The following is a 23,789-nucleotide window of genomic DNA, read 5'->3' as shown; positions in this document are numbered from 1 at the left end:
CTGGGTGTTATATGGAAACCAACTTGACAATAAACCATTTTTTAAAAAATTTAAAAAAAAATAAAAAGTGGGTCGAGGAACTAAATAGACATCTGTCCAAAAAAACCATAAAAATGATGAACAGGCACATGCAAACACACTCAGCCTCACTAATCACCAGGAAAATACAAATCAAAATCATAATATCAACCCACACCTGCTGAAATGGCTGGCATCAAAAAGACAAGAGAGACGTGTGCTGTTGTTGGGAATGTAAACTGGTACAGCCACTACAGAAAACACTATGGAGATTCCTCAAAAAATTAACAATAAAAATGCCTTATGATCCAGCAATCCCACGTTTGGGAACACATCCAAAGGAAAGGAAAACAGTGTATCAAAGAAATATCTGCATTCTCATGTTTATTGGACAGTTAGTTAAGCTTCACAGTGGCCAAGATATGGAAATAACCTACGTGTCTGCTGACTAATGAATGGATAAAGAAGACGTGGTGTGTATAAAACACACCGAAACACTATTCGGCCACAGGAAAGAAGGGATATCCTGCCATGTGCAACATGGATGGACCTTGAGGGTATTATGCTAAGTGAGATAAGTCAGACAAGAAAAGACAAAGATTGTATGATATCCATAAGTCAAATCTTCAAAGGCCATACTTGTGAAGAAACTTCTAGTTGGAAGGTAAGTTCTGGGGATCTAATGTAGAGCATTAGATTACAGTTAACAACGCTGTATTATAGATCTGAAAGCTGCTGAGAGAGATCTTAAATGTTCTCACAAAAAACAAAACGGTAAGTACGTGACCGGATGGAGGCGTTAGCTAACACCACAGGTGGTAATCATATTACAATTAAGATAGATGTGTTAAATAATTACTCTGTAAACCTTACATTTGCACAATAGTGTATGTCAATTATATCTCCATAAGGCTGGAAAAACAAACTATGACTTAAGAGCATCGGAGTATAGATGCAAATAGCCAACTTTGTTCTTATGGAACACATATTTATTGAGGGCCTCTTACACTGTGTACTGGGTGCTAGGGAGGGGAGAGTAGTTAAAAAGGAAAAGTTGCTGCAGTTATGAAGCTCACATTCTACTTACTGGTAGAGACAGATAAAAAAAACAAATGCATGTATCCGGTGGGAATAGTGCTTAAAAAATTAAAGCAGAGAAAGGTGAAAGAATAATGGAAAGTACAGATGATACACACACACACATATACACCCTATTTTTATGGACAGGCACTCAAAAAAACACAGCAATTTTAAGTTAAGGGGAGTGTGAACATAATTTGTAAGTTCCTTGAATATTAAGACTGTTCTCTACTACATTCACTGCAGTATCTCTGGCACATAAACAGCAAAGGCACTCAAGTACGTGTTGGATGAATTATTTCATATACTTTGTGTGTCATCTCTATATTCTGATCACCATTTACTTAGTAGATAAGGACACCGAGCTCGGACACATATCAAGAGTAAAGACCTAGAATTAAAGATCCCAGGAAATAATAGTTTAAAAGGGTGAGTAAATTCTGAAACTTTTATCCCTATTAATTTCCTAACAACTTCAGTTTGACTTTTTACCTGTGTTCTTAACCTATAGAAAAAATATTAAGTGATTCAGTCTCTTGTCTGAGTTCATTTTGAATCACTTAAAAATTAAAAATTATTTAAGACTGACTTCTAAAAAGCCTGCTCATTTAAAGCTTACTTTACCTATCAAGAAACATCTAGATGTTTTGTTACTTCTCAAAATACTCTCAATTCTATGTTTCTAATCAGTTACTTTTCTAAAATACTTTTTTCCCTGAACTTACAGAGCTTTCCATCTGTGAGAAGTTTTGTGAAGAGTTAGCTCAAATGCACAAGCACTTTGACCCAACCACTCTAGTGTGAGGAATATAAATGAATATTTATATTCATACAGGGAGCAGAGTTATATATAAAAGGATACTCAATGAAATAGTAGAACGAACTTCTCTACCAGAGTACTGATTAAACAAATGACATATTCCTCAGTGGATTTATGTGTGCATATGGAAACCTTTTCTAGATAAAGAGTAAGAGGAAAATTGCAAGTCTGAGAACAGCAGGTATACATGATTACATCTGTGGGGAGGGGAGGGGGGAGAAAGGATACACATTATAAATATATATTTTTATATGTTTGCTTATACCCAGAGCTCCAAGAACTGTTTAATAATAGATCTTTGGGAAGGCGAGACTGGATGTGGAATACGGAGAAAATCTTCTTTTCCATTTTTTTCTGCTTAATTCATTTTGCCAGAGGCACGTTTTATTTTTATAATTAAAAAAATAAGCTATATTAAAAACAACCCATTTGGCCTTGATTTTTGAGGAGCTGTACCACATTGAGGAAAAAGATGTTCACACAACTAATTTTAAATATGACAAGAGCTGAGCTGTTCATTCTGTATCGTTCAGCAAACATCTGTTGAATGTATACTCTAACCCGAACACAAAACTAAGCCCTATCGTATTCCTATTTCCTACGGACTCGTAGGACAAGGGAAGTGCTGTGAATATATTTAAGGATCGATTAATTCTGCCTCTGTGCTGGAGAGAACTCACAGACAGTGATATCTGAGCTCCGCCTTGAAAAACTAGTAAGTCTGTTAGGGACAGAAAAGGAACGAGGGATGGCAAGGGTAAGGACACGTAAGTGAAAATGCACAGGAGGCAGGTAGAGATCAAATGCACAGGCTAAGTGGTCAAGCAGGAGACATGACCGAAATGGTACATGCAGCACTTAACCTTAATCATTCAATACAGGAGCAAAGAAAGTCAACAACGTGGAGATGAGGGGCATCTTCTTCACCCTCTTCCTCACCTGGCAGAGTACACCTGCAGGACGGTTCTAGAAGTAGGACTACTGGAGCAAAATTAATGTGAACTTAGTACTTCAAGAGGTTCACTCTCGCAGATCCTCTCCAGCCCCCAGCTCTCACCCTCCTGTGTATGACTCGATCCTTACATCCCTGCCCACATCAGAATACACATTTTTAAAATCTGAAGCAATCTGATAGTAAAACATATTTGATTCCTAATTTTATATCCTTTCTCGATGAGTGGGTCAAGCATTTATTTTTCACGTTTACAGTACTGTCCATGTGTATCTTCAGTGAACTGCCTTTACTTATTTTAGCTTAGTCTTTCTTAATTTCAAATTTCAGTTATTCCACAGACTGTCAAATGTACTGCAAATATGTTTTCCCGGTGTGCCATGTTCTGCCTCAGTGTTCTTTTTTCCCTTGCAGAGGTTTTCCATTTTCAAGTGGCTAACGTGTTATATCTTTTTCTTCTAGGATTTCTGGGTTTCATGTCATGCGTCTCCACCCCCAGAGTTGGGAACAAACATTTCCAACTTCTATCGTGGCTTTATTTCATTTTTTATATGTAAAACATGTTCTATGTAGGATCGGTGTGGGTATTTGGCAGGGACCCAGCAAACTACCTGTGAGTCTCTCCTAATGAACGGGGCTCCTAGTACCCCCTCCTAACTAATCTGACTTTTCCTCAATGATCTGGACTGATTTTCTCCAAGGATGAGGTCCCACCTACAAGAGGGCCTATTTCTGAACTCTACTTTCTGCTTCTGCTCCCTTCCTCCGCATACCACTACTAACCTCTGAGTTTTCATAGCTTTATTAACAGTTTTTAAAGGCTCCTCTGTATACAAGTATTGCACACTGTATGCTAGAAAGCAGCTTACAGCTTCTTTTGTTGTCTGGAAGGGCTTGTCCCCTGCAGGGACCATGTACTCTGTCAAACATGGCTAAGCTGGAACCACATTTGTCAGAATGACTTTCTCGGTGCGGCTCTGGGTCAGGGAGGGCTACAGATGACAGCCTGCACGTGACACGGGGCCCAAATGCAGCGCCAGAGGGGGCCGGCAATGGCGCGCAGCTGACCCTACGCCTGCCGGTCTCACCGTGCAGGGTGCTGAGGCTGCCAGGCCTTCAACACCTGCAGCCCCTGCTGGAGCTCCTCCGTCATTTTTTCCAGTTCTTCAGCCAGGCACATGCGGCCCAGTGGCAGAAGGCGCCCTCATCTTCTGCAAATTAGCTGCTTATCAAAGCTGGCGGCCATGAGACACAGATAAGGGAACGTTTGCCCTTGGGAGTTCCAGTTTGTCCTTGTTCCCCTCTGTTTCACACGTAGCTTCTTTCCCCGACTGTTAGAACAACCAGCCTACAGTGACTTTCCACCTGCTATCATGTATGTTGTGCCAGACATAATTTTCAGTGCTTCACTATATTAACTTCCGTAACAACCCTTTCAGGAGATACTACTATTAATTTCCTCTTTACATATGAGAAAACGGAGGCAGAAAATTCAGTAACTTGTCCACACAGTTATTAGGGGAAAGAGCTGGGATAAAACAGGTAAATATGTACACGGTTGGATGTCTGTCTGAGCTGATCAATTTGGTATATATAGAGACGACACAGTTACTACATCAGGGACTGTCACAAAGCTAGAATAGCTAATATATTAAATAAAAAGCTCCAGAGTTCAAAAAACTTCAACAAATCAGAATATGTTAAACCTAATAAAGTAAAATTTAATAAGGATAAAGACGAAATAAATTTTGGAAAAATTCTATCAAAGAAAAGAAAGTAACTCTCTTAGTCCATCTTAAAAAAAAAAAAAAAAAAAGACTGGGGCGCCTGGGTGGGTTAGTCCATTAAGCATCCAACTTTGGCTCAGGTTATGATCTTGGGTTCATGCGTTTGAGCCTGGCACAGGGCTCTGTGCTGACAGTGCGAGCTTGCTTGGATTCTCTGTCTCTCTCTCTTTGCCCCTTCTCTGCTTGCATTCTCAATAAATAAACATAAAAAAAAAAAANCTATAGCAAAATTTTAAGCTATACTGACGGGGTTACCAGAAAATAGAAACTGCTATTATCTTGCACTGATAGGAGTATAATGACCAAAGTGGGGACTGGAAACCTGAACTGGTTAAACCACATCTTAACGGCAGTGTTCAGTCCAGAAAACCATGGACTCCTCTCCAGAGAAGGTCAGCAGACTAGTGCCATAGAAAAAAATGGTACACAAACTTGCAATCTTTAGCCTGGCAAATACAAGTATTTTTAGTGAACATTCATGCAGTAGACTGTATATTTCCAAAGGGCAAAAACATGGATCACTGAATGGAACCCACAGTGAAGCAGATTTTAACTCAACAGAAGAAAGATTTTTCTAATAAGAAAGCTTTTGGATAGCGGCATGGGTTGGCCTTTTGAAGCAGTGAGCTGCCCATCAACTTAAAAGATTAGCAGAAGACTTTATGACAAAACATTCTGGATTTTGTAAAGATACTCGCAGCGCTGGGGATATGTGTAGGAGGAAGAAATGGATTGTGGTGGTTTTTGTGGGACTGAGTGACCTCTAAATTTTCTTGCATCTCAAAAAATTCCTTTTGACTCTAGGCACAAAAACAGCAAGTCAATTTGAGGCAGGAAAATATGGTTATAGTTTAATTTACTTAAAAGATTGTGGGTTTTTTTCAGATTACAAAAGTAAAAACAGAATGTTTTGATGTGGAAATACACATGAAGACATTTATCTTCATGTTTTATTTATACATGTGTGTGAATATATATATACACATGTATATATTTATATGTGTGGTATGGGCAGGTAATAGCCTACTTAATATTATACCATGAAGAGTCTCTCTTACTGGATCTATAATATCCACTGTGGATGTGCCATAATTTATTTAACCATCTAGTTGTTATTGAACATAAACTACCTCTTTATTTTTATAAATGCAATGAACACCCTTGTATATATAATTTTTTCTATAGCTTTGACAAAGATTCTTGACATATTCTTACATAGTTTTCCAGAATTTTGCTATTATATTCAAAGTTTGAATCTTAAGAGACAGGAAGGGGGAAAAGTACACAAGCAGGATTTACAGGAAGCCACACAAAACATAATTTCTGCGCCCAGAGTGTTTCCCATTGAAGGCAGACACACTGTGGTGGTAAACTTGGCCTTTACAGTGTTTCTCTTTCAATAACAAACTTTTAAGAGGACCATAGTTCCAAATAACCTGTGATTCCTCGCAGCCATTTAATGCCCAATAGATATGAGCACAGAAAAACAGATTGGAATGCGTCTTCAGCACGTACACTTTTCTCAATTGATCAGACCCTCAAATCAAGATGCAACAGAACTGCGCTGAGATCCGATGAAAGCCAAACCAGACGTAGGTGAGCAGATGCAGATGCTGAGGTACAGAGACGTCTCTTGGAATTCTTGTAGCTTATGGGGCTCTCGATCACCTGCTACTTCACTAAAAACCAGTGAAATGACAGTCCTCCGAGCAAACAAGCCCATTATCAAAGAACGGAGGTCTCGTACTTGCCAAGCGGAGAAGTATGAACAGTGGTATTAGTATGACTTCCTATTTCTGTAAAACAATCCAGACTCCAAACAAAACGCTCCAAGTTTAGCAATTCCCCCTGCGCTGAAAGCTAGTCAAGGCTGGCTTTTCCTTTCTTCCATAATCCCTCCCCCTCACCAAAAAAGCAGACTGCCTTGTATTACTGATAGTATACCCAAATCTTCAATAGTCTAAATCTCCTCTTAAAACATGTAGAGATAAATATTCTATGAATTCAATCTTGAGAAAAGGACTCCAGTGCCTCTGTCCCATTCAATCTAGACTGCTAACCCTCTTGATCTTCCTTTCCTCTGCTCCCCAGTTTCAGGTCTTCTTTTCAGGTTTATACTCAGTGTTGACGGCACATATCCTCCAAGACAGTAACTGAGAAAGTAGATTTTTGAGACCCTGCATGACTAACAACTTAATATTCTATGTTTGAATCTCGTAATTTTGAATGAACCACTCCACTGCTTCTAGCTTTCACTGTTGTTCTTGAGAAGTCTGAAGTCAGGTGATTTTTCTCAGACTTTGTCTCCCCCTCTCTTTGGAAGCTGTTGGATCCGTCCTTTGCGGCCAGGCATTCTGACTACGGCCTTGTGCCCTGGTGCGGCTCTGTTTCCATCCACTGTGCTGGAACCTTGATGGCTGCTTTCAATCTGCAAACTCCTGTCCTTCGGTTTTGGGATTTTTTTTTGAACTACCTTGTATTCATATTTTGGTTTTTAAACAAACTTTAAAAACCTCAAGTATAACACACATACATAACATGCACGTATCTCATGCATCTATTTCGACAAATATTTCTAAGTCCATACCGCCCACTGGCCCCAGATGCTGATGAGAAGCTGCAGGCCTGCTGGCATTTCCTGGTTGCTGCAGCACGGGGAACGGGGGAGGAAATGGCCATTTTGCTGGGGAACCTCACGTAGCAGTATCTCTAGTTTTCCTTCTGCAGGCAAATCTATTTTCCCGGAAAGGAACCCTCCAATCTCCTAGGATTGGAGTCTACTAGGTTTAGCTCCGCCTGGCATCCCTGCAAGTCTGCAGCCTCCAGGATCTGATCTCTTCACACAAGATGTCTCCGGTTTCATTTGTGGTAAAGATGAGATGAGGCAGGGGTGGAACTTGGGGTCTAGCTACTCCTTCTATAAACTTACTTAAAAATTGTACAGTTTTCAATCCTACCATGCACGCTAGAGTCCTGGGTCTTTCCCAAGTTCCGGAGCACTCACCAGTTTGCTTCCAATTAAATTCTCCAGATGCAGGTACTTAGCTTTCTGTTTTCCTTCTTCTAAAAAGCTGCTGACATCTCTTGTGTGCTGTTGATTTCTCATTCTTTTTGTCCTTGTCCTTTGCACCTTCTCTAGCCTCTATAGTCATTTCAATGGCTTTCATGAGAAAGTGGAGGATAAATCAAGGGTTCACTCTGCCAAGCTAAGAGAAGCGCCTCCTTTGTTACCTGTAGGCATCTTCAAAGGATCAGATACAGGCTTTCTTTTCTCTTTATCCTCCAAATCTTCCTGCACTTATATTCTGAGCTCCATATCTATATTTGCAAATGCCTTTTGGGAACATATGTCAAAAGTAACTCATTATCCTTTCTGAAAATCTATTTCTTCTTGCAACTTGGTGTCAGAATCCTTACAGTTACCCACACTGAAAACTGAAATGTTATCTCTTACTCTTCCATCTTTCTGAACCTCCCTATGTCTGTGAGATACTAGCACTTGTCAATTATTCCCTCTAGAGTGCTTGTATCTCTTCCTTTGTATTTCACTGTCTGCCTTATAGCTATTCCTCAAATACTAATTCATCCTACTCTACCCTTTGCCTTCAAGTCTGGTTTAAATGCCACCACTTTCATGAAGTCTTCCTTTATGCTTTCTACATAAAGTAAACTCTTCCTCCTCTGAAGACTGCTCACTTTATTAACATTTCTCTTAAACACTTAACTATATTTAAGATTTTTTGCCAATCTGCATGTTTTATTTCCTCTGTAGAATGTTAAGAGTTTTAAGGAAAGAGGCTTTGAAGGAATCTATCTCTGACCTTACTCATTACATAGTTTTTATTACACCATCAGTATGAATGCTACAGAAATGAACATACTGGTAACTACCGAAGGAAACAAAAGCAACAGAGGACACAGCATCTTACCTTCTGGAGAAAAATTTCTAGCTGTAGCTATAGTCCAAGTATATGTAAAAGGTAAACTAGCCCTCAACTAGGTCAAGAACACAGGATTTTACATTTAACTCTGCCACTGCCAAGCCAATCAGTTGCCATCTCTGGTAGCTAAAACACATGGATTACTGCCCTTTAATGAATGGATAATAAATATGAACCACTTGATAGAATATACAGTCTTCAGTTAACAGTTACTCAGTTTCTGCAAAAGCCTGTTGAAATTAATTGGTATTTGAGAAAAATCTACGAAGTCATACTAATCTTCATTCTCCTATAGAGGTTTAAGCTCTATCTTAATAGTAAGAAAAATATAAACCTACAAGTACATTAGTCTTCACAGAAATGTCTTGATTCAAATGCATTCTATATTATGCCATCAGCTTTGATAAAGAATAAGCCACATGAAGAGTTCTGTCCTCTACAAACGTCACTGTTGGAAGATATCTGTCATTATGTACTAGGTTGAATCATACAAAACTGCCAGGATTCCACTGTTTTTTTTTTTTTTTTTTTTTTTTTTTTTTTACTTTTAAAAAGGGCATTTTTATGTGGTTCATCTAATAGCTCAGTATTTAATAAAAAGCTATCAAATCAGGTCATCTTATAATTTAGCAGTAAGAAAAAATCTGTCGCATTTGTCAAAGTCATACATTCTCCCAACTCACAAAGATGAAAATGACACTGAGCAAGATGCTTCCTTTTTGCTACCAAGAGGCTCAGTGGTTACGCAGTACTCAACTGTGATAATTTTATAGCCTAGACTTTGTCATAATTACCTGAATGATTGTTCTTATCTTACCCTTTTCACTTTAATTTGTCCAAAAATGTGTGTTTTTCTGAAAGTGAGTATTGTGGCAATTACATATATATGTATATGTAACTGGTTACCTAGAGTGCTGTGCTGAGACGGATTCTTCCTGAACTTGGCAGTGGAATGTACCAAGGTCAGCTGGTAATATTCCATACACATACTGGAAATAGAGAGGCAGCATGCCACATATTTGCAGCCCAATCCCATGTACTAATTGAGACACTGAAGAGGAATTTGAGAATTAATTATGAAAGCCAATATGCAAGAGGTAAGATCTGAACTCAATTTAGAAATAAGAGAGGGGCACTAATTGATAGAAATGGTAAAGGCCTTCCCATCAGAGCCAATAAAATACAAACTAGACAATGGAATGCAAAGGAATATATACGTATGTGTATATATATATATGGCTACAAGTTAGGTTGATTTAAGGATAGAATATATAGTAAAAGAAATGAAAAATGAAGCTAGAGATGAAGGAATCACTGTAGCATTTGAGGAGGAGAGTGACACGAAGAAAATGGGTTACATATGTTGAAAATCAAGTAATTTCTTTTTAAGACTGGAAGAAGCCTCAAAATAAGCATTTTACCCCTACTACAATAACAGTTCATTGAGCAAGATGCTAGTAACACTGAGGCAAAGACTGTTGATGAAAGAACACTAACCCAGTTTGAGTTAGCACTCCACAGATCACTTATCACTTACAAAAAGAGAAAAGATTCTTTATATGACCTTCTAATCAAATCTAACCTTATGACCAAACTTAGAATCACCAATAACGGGCTAACCTGCTATCATGTGTCTCTTCATAGGATGCAATATGCACACATCATATATATAATATTCGTGCCAAAAACATGTTAACCCAAATCTGATCAAGAGAAAACAATCATAACTATCTAAACTGAGGGACATTCTCCAGAGCAACTAGCTTGAATACTTATGTCAAGGTCATAAAAGACAGAAGCCAAACAGAACTTCGCTCCAAGTTAAAGAAAACTAAAAGATGTGACAATCAAATGCAACAAATGATCCTTTACTGGATCCTGGACTGGGGTTAAAAATAAATAGTTGTAGAGGTGCGTTGGTGGCTCAGTCAGTTAAACGTCCAACTCTTGATTTTGGCTCAGGTCATGATCTCACAAGCTGTTAGCACAGAACCTGCTTGGGATTCTCTCTCTCCCTCTCTCTCTGCCCCTCCCCCACTCTCACACATGCTCTTTCTCAAAGTAAATAAACTTTAATAAAGACAAATAAATAGCTGTGAGTACATTATCAGAACAACTGAGAAATCTGAAAATGGACCACGTTATCACACAGCAGTGTTGTATGAATGTTAAGGTTCACACATGTGGTAATCATACTGCGATGACGCAGAATCGTTCCCTTTTCTGGCAAACTCTTGTGTTAGGGAAGTATCAGAATGCTGGAGAGGAACTCTCAAATTACACTGCAAATAAATTAATTTTCAAAAATAAATAGAACCGTGAATGTGTATATGGACACATTCATACACGGGGGCAGAGGAATATGGCAAAAATTCCCAACAGGTAAATCTAGGTAAAGGACACATGAGTAGTCACTGTGCCATCCTTACAAGTCTCCTGGTCTAAACAATAAATAATAAGAGGTCTTAAAGAATCTGAGCTAAATTCCACAGTTTATGGATATGAAAACTGAAAGCAAGGAAATTTTATTGTGACACGCTCTGCAGCTTACAGCAAGTGTGTTAACTCCAGCTGCCATGGTTCCACCTTCCCACCCAGTGCGCTCTTTCACACGGTCCCAGCCTAACCACAGAGGGTGGATCCAACACAGAGCCACCAGAGGCCGGGGACTAGCTACCGAAGAGACATTCTAAACCATCAGCAGCAATAAGGGTTTGGGTTACAATCAGTCACAGGTATGGAAAGGAGGGGGCAAAATAAAGAAATGATGTAACAGGAATCATAAAGCCTTAATGATATATTAGAGAACAAAGAAGTAACTTCATAATGTATATGCTGAAAAGATGGGAAAATAAAGAGTACTGGGGATAATAAAGGAAAACCCGGAAGAAGATGGCCACTTGAGATAAGAAACAGTCAGAGACGGGTATGTTTCAATTGTAATGTCCCCATTCAAGAGCTCGTAGACTAGAGTGCACAATCCAGGAGGCCAGGGACTTTTGTCCTTTCTGGCTACTGATACATCCACAATTAACTTGAACAATGCCTGGAAACAAAACTTGTTTTTGAACAATGAAGTGACAGCCTACAAGGCACTCAGGTACAGACAGACAGGAGACAGAAAGAGGAAATTTAAGACAGGGTATCAAAAGAGATTTACTTGTAGATCCTTAGGGAAGTGGACACATTTAAGGTCTCCACCTTCTCCCAGGTCAGTTTATAGAGCGCTGCCTGGATTCTGAGTCCAAGCCCAAATAACAGTGCTCTTTCGTTCCCATTGTTCCTTTTATGTGCATCTTTACAGGAACCCTTACAGAGGAGGGATGACTGTGATCATAGGGCCTCTAGTACCATCAAAACTCCATGATTATTCTTAACAGATTACATTGGCGGGAGCAGGGAGTCCAGGTGCGGTCCCAGGGCGCAGGACCAGCAGGAGCTGGGAGTTGGTCAGAAATGCAGATTCTTAGGTTCTGCGCGAGATCTCCCAAACCAGCAACTGTGCAGTGCTGGCCCAGTTACCTAGGGTTTCAGGAGTCTTCTGGGCGATTCTACTGCTCCTCACAGAGCCCAGGACAAAACGGAGGTACTAAACTCTTATTGGACAAAATATCTACCTCAGAGTTTAAGTCATTCTTCTTGAGATGCAGCTAAAAATCTAAGCCCCAATTCCATAAAAAGACATTGGTAATAAAGTCTGGCGTCACAGACCACCAGCCATAATTCCCCCCGCAGTGACCACGCGGTGACACCTGCCAACAATAAAGAGAGAATGTGGAGAGGCATCTACTCACTTCAGCGTCTCCGCGAGAAAGAAGCTCTGCTGTACGTCGTCGTGGGTCGGCGTCGAGGAGTACACGTCCTTCACCCCGGAGAACCCGCCACTCACGCGGCAATACTTCTCAATAGCCTGGGGAAGAGACCAGACCAGAGAATCGATTCCACGGAACTAAGTTTTGAGGACAAGTGAAGGAACCACAGTCAAAGGTTCACAAAGATCTATGTGAGAATCTGACAGGTTAAGAATAAGGTTTATTGCTGAATGGAAATACTCTCGCGCTGGAAAATTTAACAGAAGTATATGTTTCCTGTGGAACTTCTCCCTCTCCAAAACTCTTTAATCTTTTAAAAACACCTTATTATTTTCGTAACTGAGGAAAGTCAAAATTTAGGCTATTCACACTGAATTAGAGACCTGTCTGATTGCATATAAAAACCTCATTTATTCTAACAAATCAAGGTTGGTTGGTTTGAATTAAAAATTTCAAAGGAAACTTTTTCACTTCTAAGGATGAAGAGCCCAAAACATGCTTTAAAAGAGAGCTGTGCTCTCCACAGTAATAAGCGATGCGGTGGTACCGACTGCAGACATACTATGTGACAGACACTGAATTATAACCCTAGGAGTTAGGCATTACAGATGCTACCAAGTGGCAGGAAGTAGACGCCCACATGCCTATTACAGTAATAATCACAATTTTAAGAGCTAACCATGAGGAAATATTTGCTACACGCCAAGGTTCTTCGAAGAGCTTCACATGTATTAACACTGAAATCTCCAGCAACCCATGAGGTTGTTGTAGTCGGCTCCACTAGATGGGAAAACTGAGGCAAAGAGTGAGTTGCTTCACTGTTTATTGTTAACTACTGTGCTTTATTGTCCAACTCAGAGCCGAAACTCTTAATTTCTCTCTCTTCTTGCATCTTTTGAACATGTCTAAATAAAATATACTCAATCACATGGAATCCATTCAAAACGCTGTTTTTCTTAAAGTTTATGTTGAGAGGGGGAAAACCCATTCAAAACCCTGTTTTCTTAACAAGTTTATTTATTTTGAGAGAGCAAGCGAGACAGCACACACAAGTGTGAGGAGGGGGGCAGAGAGAGAGGGGGAGAGAGAGAATCCAAGTAGGCTCTGTGCCGTCATAGGACTCGATCTTACGAACCGTGAGATCATGACCTGAGCCGAAATCAAGAGTCAGACGCTTAACCGACTGAGCCCCCCTGGACACCCCTCGAAACCCTGTCTTTAATCTAGAGCAACCAAATACCCTGCTTATGCAGGTGTGCATCATACTCTGAAATTAAGCCATTCATGAGAAACTGGATTATACATGGTTTTCTTTCTCTAACTAACCCTGAGATACTGTCTAATGAAGGTAAAGTTACTTAATCATTACTGCCGTGGCTTTTTTTCCTAGTTTTACTAATTTTTTTTTCTTCTTCTGGTCTTCCTCCTTTCTGATGAAAAGCTAATTAACACTGAAAGTCTTTATTTAATCAAGCTGTTCATTTTTATACAATTCCATTTTGATGATAGCTGGGTTTTAAAAGTCTTCTTATGGAGGAGTTCGGCGCTCTCCATCTAAATATTTTAAACGTACTTTCAATTCAAGAGTTTTTAGATGCAACGTTCTGCGCCACGGTCATGTATCTTTACCACCAGAAAGCTACCAGAGCAGTTTAGGGAACCTGAGAAAGTAGCAGGGAGGGAGGACTCATCTTGAAGCCATTTAGAGTCACTTCTTGAAGGCAAGTTTTCATGCAACTATATTCAAGTTTGGAAGCTTGAAGATGTGAGTGGAATAGCTAAAGTTACAGAGGATACCATTCTTTGGTCTCTCGGCCTGTCTTCCCTTGACCTTCTTCACACCCAGCAGGGCGGCCAGTGACAGGGAAGCAACTTCCATTTAAGATGTGATTCCCTCCTCTTTTGTCTTTGTCTGTCCCCCTTTTCCTCATCATGGCATACTTCTGAAACTTGAATTTAAAGTGTAATTATTTCAGTTCTTGTTCTCTGTTTTTGGAGTATGTGTGTCTACCTAGACTATAAAAACAAAATTCTACTCCTATAAATCAAGCCAGATTTGGGTTAAAGCCTGAGCTCATGGAACCTCTTCTTAACAGAAAGAGTAGGGCCGTAGTTAGGAAGGTGCACAGGAATAGAGGCCCTTAGGGAAAGGAGAGATTATTCTACAGGGTTTCTCACTGAGCGGACATGTTTCTGCCACCTGCCCCCGCTCCCCACCCCATTACTGCCCCATGATTCAGACAGATCTTTCTTTTTCCTCTGAATAAGCATCATTAAACATTAGGAGACATTCAAGTCAGACTTACTGCAGGGTTACTTTACTTATTTCTTGTACAAAAAATATTGCTTACTGTACATAAGTGTTAGTAAGCCATTGCTATCAACACAAGTGGGTGTGTCCTAGTCTTGAACCACTGTGGCAGCAGTGTGGTTGTCTTCCCAACTGTGGCGGGACTTCATACAGAGAATTCCACTAGCAATTACGTTCCCAACTCTGGAACCAAGAGGCCAGAGAAAAGCAGCATCAACAAATGTGGCATCACTTCCTGTTCGACATAACCACCTTGTCTCCATTAATATCCTTTTCGTTAAGCTCCACAAGGACTATCCAGGTGTGAAGGACAAATGACGCAGGTGCTCTCACTGTAGTTCAAGTCATTATCACACTGTTCCTCGAGCACCGGCCACGGTCTCCCAAATCCAGCCATTCGCAGCTTGTAATCAGAGCCTTTGCCTGGTTACTTCCCACTAAAAAGCCTTCAGTGGCCCCCTTCCCTTTGAAAAACGTTCAACAGTCCCAGAACAGACCCTTCCAGCCAGTCAGTCTTGGTGGGCAGGGCCTGGTGAGGAAAACCCAGATCTGGCAGGCTGGTTCGACAGTCAGAGGACTTCCTACCTCCACCTCCTGTGTGAGGAATGCTTATGCAGTAACTGGGAGAGGAGTCTGTTTGTGAGTGCATGTGTGGGTGTTCTTCCTGAAGAAAGTACACGTCCCTCCATCTGGCCTGTAGGGCCGTCTATGCAATGGCTCCAAACCTCACTCCCTCTGGTGGCCGCTGCGAAACCTTCTTTTCACATAAACTGGCCTACATTCTGCCCTAAAACCTATCTTGCACATTCTTACCCAAGCAAGTTGCTAACGCTATATCTCTCACCTACAATGTCATAGGCTAGGCTGCATATTCATCATAATTAGTGCTATTTATCCTAATTAGTATAGCTCAGACAATAAACCCTCCTTCACTCCTGGGATAAACTACACTTTCATGAGAAGACTAATATTTTTCTTTCTCTCCAGGTACTGATAGCCACAGTGTTCTCTGAAAGGCTAGTATTTTTTAAGAATAAACCACTTGCTTCCTTTACCTACTAACCATTAAAATTTTCTCCTGAATAAATGGACTTTCAACCTAGAAAAATTTTAACAACTCCCCAATTCTTCATTTGGTGGTCCACTACAGAAAGTACTTGGAACACAAGCTAACGTGAACAGAGGGCCATCTACCCAGGCTGAGAGTCTGGGCAGTTTTACGATGATATTTTTTTTTTCCCCAGAGGTTAAGCATTAATTGGCAAGTACAGAAACTACACAATCATACTGAAACCCATAATGTCTTTCAAATGACATTTTATAGTTATTCAAGAAGAGTAATAGTGAACACCAGGAGCAAAATCGATTTAATTAGGAACTGAACTGGATTCTAAGGTTCACTTCTACTGCTTAAGAAACTTCGAAATCGAGCAACAGACTGTTTCCAGCACATAAGTGACAGTCACACTACAGCTACTGAACACGAGGTGACACGGACAGCACGATGGGAAAGCCCGACTTAACGCTCCAGCACGTGAAATGAAAATTGGCGTATTTACCAGTGCTGCTTCCCAGCCCCACTGCCTGTATCTTGGATCGTGCGTGAATCGCCATAGATACCAATAGGTTTCAATTACTTCTGGACGGAGGATGTAATACTTTTCAGCCTGCCGGACCGCCACAGCCTCTACCGCACCGTCAAACTTGAATGACTCGGGACCCAGCTTTAATGCTGTAACGTGACAAAAGAGAGAAATGAGCACAATAAACCAGTGGTGTTTGTTCACCAGGGATTCTTTCTCCCCTGAAAACATGGGGTATAATGTACAGTTATTTTCATTCTGCTTTATTTTTATTCTTGCTGTTTGGCAAAATCGGTGACTTTAAAAGTTCCACATTTGGTTTTCTTAGAATAGACTTAGAAATATTCCTATTATCCTGACACGAAGTATTTCTCATACAGAACGTTCATCGGCATACTGCTAAATCTAACTATTCTGACAGAAGCCCAGTAATCCTCTGGAAAGAAATGCGAGGCTAGACATAAGCACATTACATAATCTGTTTTGTTGCAAAATAAAATGAGACGGATAATTGCACTGTGCAGAACTATTTTTTTAAAAGTCAAGACAATTTTAAAATCCTTTTAATATAACACACATATAAGAAAGCATTGTAGAATTCAGATCTTGAATTAGACTTAGATGCAGGTTACATACTCTTCTTTTTCAAGTATCCAATAGTACACAAAATGCAATGTATTTTAAAACTTAAACCAGTTTTAAAAATAAACTCTTTTATCCTATAGCCTCTGTATATATAGCAAGAAAGAGATTCAAATTGCTAATCACCAAGAATTTCATCAGTGGTGCTCATATTTCAGTTCAAATAAAATAGGGCCATTACACATATATCTCAACACTACATACTATTCTGTGAATGATATGAGTTCCATTCGGGCTGGAATACAGCACTACATGAAAGCCTTTTTCATAGCCTCTTTCAAATCTCACCTAGCACCTAACTGGCCAATATAACACCATCTTCCGTTGGGATCTTGGAGTCACACACAGTTACCACTCTCAGCTGTCATTCTTCTTTCCCTTTATTGGTGGCAAACAGTTTCAAGGTCTCTCGTCTCTTTCAAACAATGCTGGACATTTTTACACTTTCTCAGAAGAGTACAGGTAAAAGAAGAATGATAATGCTGGCGGACCATGAACAGAATCATGCTACAGCTGCTGTCCTGACACGTGTCACTGTGGCAAGATCTCAGCATTACAAGGGAGACGACATAAGCTCTAAATAATCACATACAAACGTGAAAAAAAATAAGGTCTTTCTCACCACCCACCACTCCCAAGAGAAAACACAAAACTGAAAAACACTGTACCAATGGTAGATAACTGTACTGAAAGCAAAACATGTGATCCAGAAGAATGTACTGCTATGTCTTAGAGAACTAAAGTAGAACTAGAGCACAGGACTTCAGCCTGAGGGTCAGGAGCTCTATGTCTGGCTGGCTCTGAGAGAAGAAGACAGCATGGTCTCTGAGAAGCCTCTGAAGTTGCAAACCTTTGTGTGTGTGCAAATAAAGCTTTGACCAGCTCCTCAGTGGGATCTGAGATTAGGATTAACCACCAAATCATCAATATTTTTTGTCAGAGAACTTCTATCCAGCTATTGACAAGGTCAGCATATGATCAAATGTGATTTGGCATTTTAATAAATGCTTTTAAAATGACTATAAAAGTCAAACATCCTAAGCACTGGAATGATGCCAATCTAATAAAAAAGTACCGGAAGTCATTTGATCTGAAATTCTTAGGTCTTTCCTTTCTCAAAGACTGGATGCTAAGAACTGATCGTATGGAATTTTTAAATGTTAATCTTAAGGGTAACTTTAAATTAGATAACTTCTGTAAGGAGAATATCGCCTGAATTTGAGGTAGAAACTGGCTGTACGGACTAATATTTTTAACTTCTCACTAAAAATTATGTCTCAATTATTGGTCACTCATAACTTCATGAATAAAACACGCCAGAAAGATAACATACCTGTTTTGTGAGGGTTGGTAAGTAAAAATATATAAGCCTAAATCATATACATATTACATCCATCAGGCTGATCAAATCACTGTTTTTCATGTTTCTAGGGTCATATCTTAGGTGCTCTTTTGTTTACGAAATGCAAAAGATAATTTCCTAACATTCTGTCTTGTGTTTAATTTCTATTTTCTACCTTAAATTTCTCATTTATATTTGATATTTCATTTCTGATAAAAAATGGAGTTGAAACCATAAATAATTAAGTACCTGGGTACAAAAAGAACTCTAAGAGGGTGCAAAAATCATCTAATGTAGGCAAAGGAAAGAGACCAGCACAAAAATTTTAAAAAAATGGAAGTAAAATATCAAATGTGACAAAGGTCAATAGTGAGACAATATAAAGTACATTTAAAGAAGGCATAGATTAGTTTGCAAGTCATACGATTTTTCCAGATATGTAGAATCCATAGAGATCTTGGGAAAAATAAGCATATTCAGGTCAACCAAAGATAGAAAAGCATGAGGAATATTCTGGGACAGGCAATTTGACTATAGTTTGAGAAGGTTAATAATAAGGGAAGAACTTAAACTATTTCCCTCCATTAATTTCCTTTTAAGGAAAAGAATAGTTGGAGGAACTCTTAAAGTATGTCTAAAACTCCATGTCCAGTGGGTTTCTTTTCCATCGGATATGTTAGATGTATCTAAACATTAAAATTTCTCCCCAAACGAGACAGTACATGATCTAGGGAACACCTTACTCAACCTCCATAAGAAGTTAAATAATAGTCATTTTATTGATGTTCAGTAATTTTTTTTAAAATCTAGAAACCTAGATAAAGAAAGAATAGTACGATATTTTGGAAGTCTACCATCTTATTTGGCACCAATTCCGCATTATACCTCAGAATAAGCTATAACAATGTTAGCTTCTGTGGAGATACAATAATGTCTGCAACCACACTAAGGCAGCACTCAGTTTCCTGTACAGACTGAGCAAGGCTTCCTACAAACCTGTCTAAATTATTAGGCGGCTATGCTCATCAACAAGACAGAATACGCGATTACCGAACTCTGGATTAACGTTAATTCTAATTCCAACCAACAAATGAAAGTGAAATTCCAAAGTAATTATTGTATGAATGTAGCTGAAATACCTACTAAGAAGTGAACAGGTATTTTTAAACAAGGTGGCCAAAAATTATAGCACAGTTATGGCAAAACACAGAAGGAAGATATAATAACCAAGTGGGAAGGAAGCAACACTAGAACTGTACCTTTTAACTGAAGGATCTAACCTGAGATTAAAGATAAGTAAAAACTGTAAAAGACCTGGAAATACAGGACACAAACAAAGAGTAATCTTTCTGGGCATACCATGGCAAAGAGGGTCACAGGGTCCCTGACTCGCAACATGAGAATGACAATCAGAACAAGGGACAGCAACAACTGGAGACTGGATTGCTTAAAATCTCTAATCTCACAAGAACATTCTGAGAAAGACAGGACAGGTGTTATTATCCCCATTTTTTGCAGATGGAGCACCTGAGACTTGGGCAGGTTAAAATACCTGCCTAACTAAGGTTCATAGATAATAAATAGCAGAACATGGGACTTTTGAATGCTAGGCCACATTTTCTCTCTAGGATATCACATTATTTCAAATCAGCACCAGCAATGTTATTACAAAATTGACACAATCTGGTGTTCTATGGATTTCTCAAAGGCAAGGGATAGTCTTACTCACAATTCTACCTGTAAGCACCTAGCATAATGCCTGGCACATAATAGGAACACCATGTTTAATGGAGTGAGTGATTAATAATTATAGCACATCACAGTTTTTACATTTGCTGTATGAAATCCTACTATTTTATATCTATTATTTGATTTGTGGTCAAAATCTGCAAAACAAGTCTTATTATCATGGGTCTTGGTACAGACACTGAACATCCACAGTGGTCCTCAATGTTTTACTAATTTCAGCTGTATTTTAGATATATATTTGATACGCTGTATCATTAACACAGTATAATTTAGCTTCTATTTATAACCTGGATCACCAACTTTCTATGTATTACATACCAACACTAAAGCAACCTTAAAATAACTTCTACTTCAATATCCTTTTGACTTAGTTGTATTTTGTCAAGAAATGGAATCCTTGACTTAGTGAGGGAACTGAACGGTCAATTTCACCATTAAGTTCAATTCCTCATTATATAGAAACAACCTGACAGACTTATAAACTAAAATAAAACTAGGATAAATTTTAAGCCAGTCACATCTGCGTCATGGTACCTGATGGCACAGTAACCTTAAAATGGAAATTCGGATATTTAATAAAAGCAATTCAATTTTTGAAATCACAAATAGAAATTACTAGTTTTTACTTTTTCTGGGAACTCATTATCCATTATTTCATATAGAAACACATTTTTAAAACCAGAAAAAAATTCTGGAAGGTCTACTTCAGTATTTCTCAATCCTTTTTCAGACTTTTTAAAAAAAAACCTAATTGTTGGGGCGCCTGGGTGGCTCAGTCAGTTAAACGTCTGACTTTGGTTCAGGTCATGATCTCATGGTTTATGGATTCGAGCCCCACATCGGGCTCTGTGCTGACAACTCAGAGCCTGGAGCCTGCTTTGGATTTTGTGTCTCCCTCTCTCTGCCCCTCCCCTGCTCTCTCTCTCTCAAAAATAAACATTAAAAACAATTTTTAATGAAAAAATAAATAACTTAATTGCCTTCTCTCTCCATGAAATTTTAATAAATATACACTGTTTATCTACCTATGACTGTATGTATATATCTATTCTTTACCAAAAAATAGTTGTTGTTTTTTTTTTTTTACCCCAAGAACGAATTTTTTTCACCACTGAGAATCAACTCGTTTTTCAGGTAAGGACACTGAAGCCCCAAAATATTACATATTTGCCTAAAGCAACACAGAGGATCTTTTTAGTTAAAGGCACAATCAACTCAAAAACTACCGGTGAATTGACTAAGACACTACTAGTTACCTAGATATCAATTTTACATTCAAATAACTACTATTATCTTTTGGTTATCCTTATTTTCACAAGAGAACAGACAAGCCAGTAACTAAATCAGGGTTTGTGTTTCTGAAGTAACCTGTCTTACAGAAGCTGAAATGATGGCTAAAATGGATTCCTACTATACTACATAATGTCATCCCATTCATCCCCTCCGGCCCTGCTTCTTGTTAGTAAAACAATTTCTTCAAAATCTTTATTAAGAATTCAGAAGAGTTTGAGAAAATGATGCAGGAATACATTTTCAGAATTAAAATTCAAGGTCTTAAGAAAACGATTTACTGTGTTAGAGGAACCTATTTTAAAGTGAAAAATGCCCATATATTTCCCTTCTTTCTAATTCCTGGACACATTTTTAACTTAGAGGTTATTTTAGTCTAAGTAGTTAGTGTTATTAATAGTCTTACCGGTTCTATCATAGGACTCATGACATGTACGTGCGATCTCTGCCCCCAGCTCTAAGTAATGACCAGCTCTGTCCATTCTGGAACCATCTGCTCCTAGTGCAAACATTCCCCCAGCAAAACAGGCCAGATGCCCCATCTTCTTTTCCAAGTGCCCATTTTTCCACTCTCCAATAAAGGTGAGACCTCCTCGGGACTTCTTAATTAGATGTTTCTCTATAGCCTACAGGAAAGAGTAGAGGTTTAAAATTTTAGAAGCAAAGTGTTAGTGTGCAAACTTACTACATCCTTCCACTTATCATAAAACCTTGGGGAGATGATATTCTACAAACTGTTAACTCTCCCAAACCAGAAGAGTTAATTTACAGTAAGAGTGTTTTGGAGAGTAAAGAAGCTGCACATAACCTTGAACGAATAACAAACACAAGGTGGAAGAGGGAAGACTGGCCTCAAGACTACCTTTTGACACACCACCTGTGTTACAGGTTTTTTCTTCTTGAGCTAAATGGAATTCATAATAATCGACTGAGATCACGAATAGAAATAAATTAATATAGTTACATGACAGGTCATAACCCAAAAGACTACCAATTTATTTTCTATTTCATACAATAAAACTGAAGAGGAAGAATATCTAAATTAATCTAAAAATATGATTTTGATAGTTAAAATGGTTTCTCCTCTTCCATGTAACTATACCTCTTGTCAAAGTACTTTAAGAAGGCACTATTAGGTGCGGTATAAGTTATAAAGCTTACAAAACTAGTTAAAGGTTCAGACTTAATTCCTCAGCCCCTTACTTTGCAAACTCAGGCACTGATTTTGGGTGTTGCGCCATGGCTATGAGAGGCCAAGCAACAAACACAGTCCATCCTCCTGGAATGTTGATTTACTCAACAGATGTAGGGAAGGCAAGAGAAATATTTTATATTAAATTTGAATGTAACACAAAGTAGAGCCTAACAATCACATTTAATTTTAAAAATGAGATTTTTTGGGGGCATCTGGGTACTTTAGTCAGTTGGGTATCCGGCTTCAGCTCAATCAGGTCATGATCTCACGGTTCGTGGGTTCGAGCCCCGCGTTGGACTCTGTGCTCACAGCTCAGAGCCTGGGGCCTGCTCTGGATTTTGTGTGTGTGTGTCTCTCTGCCCCGTCCCTGCTCGCTGTCTCTCTCTCCCTCTCTCTCTCAAAAATAAATAAACATTTAAAAAAGAGATTTTTAAGAGATTTTCTTCCCTTTGGACTATGTTCTCAGGCTTTGCTGAGAGGGGGTATTAATTAATTCTCTACCTTTAGAGATACTTCTATGGAAAAGTATAAGATATTTCATTAATTCAGTTCTCTTTGGTGAAAAGGTAAAAAGGATCACATATGTTCAGACTACACTTTTCTAACAATAAAGAGAATATAAGAATTAACACACACGTTTGTGGACTGCTCTCTGACAAGTTCAATAACAGCTTTGGAAAAACTTTATTCTGTATTCTTCATAATGATGATGTTTGTTTCAGAACTTTAAGAACTTATTTGTCATGTTATGCCCCACAAGACTTATAAAGTGTAGCATACAGTCAATAAATGTTTGATTTACAAGTTTTTATTGTTCTTTTAACCACAGTAGGCTGAAGCACAAACGAAAAGATTAGTTTTTCGAATGCAAGGGCAGTGTTTTTCATCTTTGTGGGCCTCATGGCATCTAGCGCGTTTTCTACACGTCAGGCACTCAATAAATCCCTACTCGAGAAACATTTATTGACTGCCCACAATGGAAGGAACACTATATGCCAAGTATTAGCCAACTCCTCTGCATTAAACAAGTACAGGAAATAAGTTCCCTAAAAAGTAAAGATATAAAAAGGATAAGATTTTTGCTTTACTTTCAAAACAAAACAACTATAACTCTGAATACTGAACATCAACTACAGTCAGAATGGTGTTAGTATATATGAAATATATATGCAATCAACAAGGCCTAAATGGGTTTCTCTGAAAATCACAAACAGCTTTGATGGAAAAAAAAAAAATGGAGAGAAAACAAAACTGAAGAAAATGAGGG

General features: G+C 38.8%; 1 protein-coding gene across 2 annotated transcripts in view; it reads right to left on the bottom strand.

The window, feature by feature from the left end:
- The window catches only part of MAN1A2 (mannosidase alpha class 1A member 2), a 171,766-nt gene that overhangs the window by 17,006 nt on the left and 130,971 nt on the right, over nucleotides 1-23,789 (bottom strand). For both annotated transcript variants that reach the window (XM_077767382.1, XM_077767373.1), the window contains 3 exons: nucleotides 21,734-21,953; nucleotides 16,281-16,453; nucleotides 12,393-12,508 (listed from right to left, as the gene is read on the bottom strand). In XM_077767382.1, the coding sequence (XP_077623508.1) occupies nucleotides 12,393-12,508; nucleotides 16,281-16,453; nucleotides 21,734-21,953 (509 nt within the window). The remainder of the gene's footprint in view (nucleotides 1-12,392; nucleotides 12,509-16,280; nucleotides 16,454-21,733; nucleotides 21,954-23,789) is intronic.

The sequence above is a fragment of the Crocuta crocuta genome, unplaced genomic scaffold (genome assembly GCF_008692635.1).
Source record: "Crocuta crocuta isolate KB4526 unplaced genomic scaffold, BGI_CrCroc_1.0 scaffold180, whole genome shotgun sequence".
Classification (NCBI taxonomy): domain Eukaryota; kingdom Metazoa; phylum Chordata; class Mammalia; order Carnivora; family Hyaenidae; genus Crocuta; species Crocuta crocuta.
The sequence above is the reverse complement of the archived record's forward strand: the minus strand, read 5'-3'. Positions and strand labels throughout refer to the sequence as shown.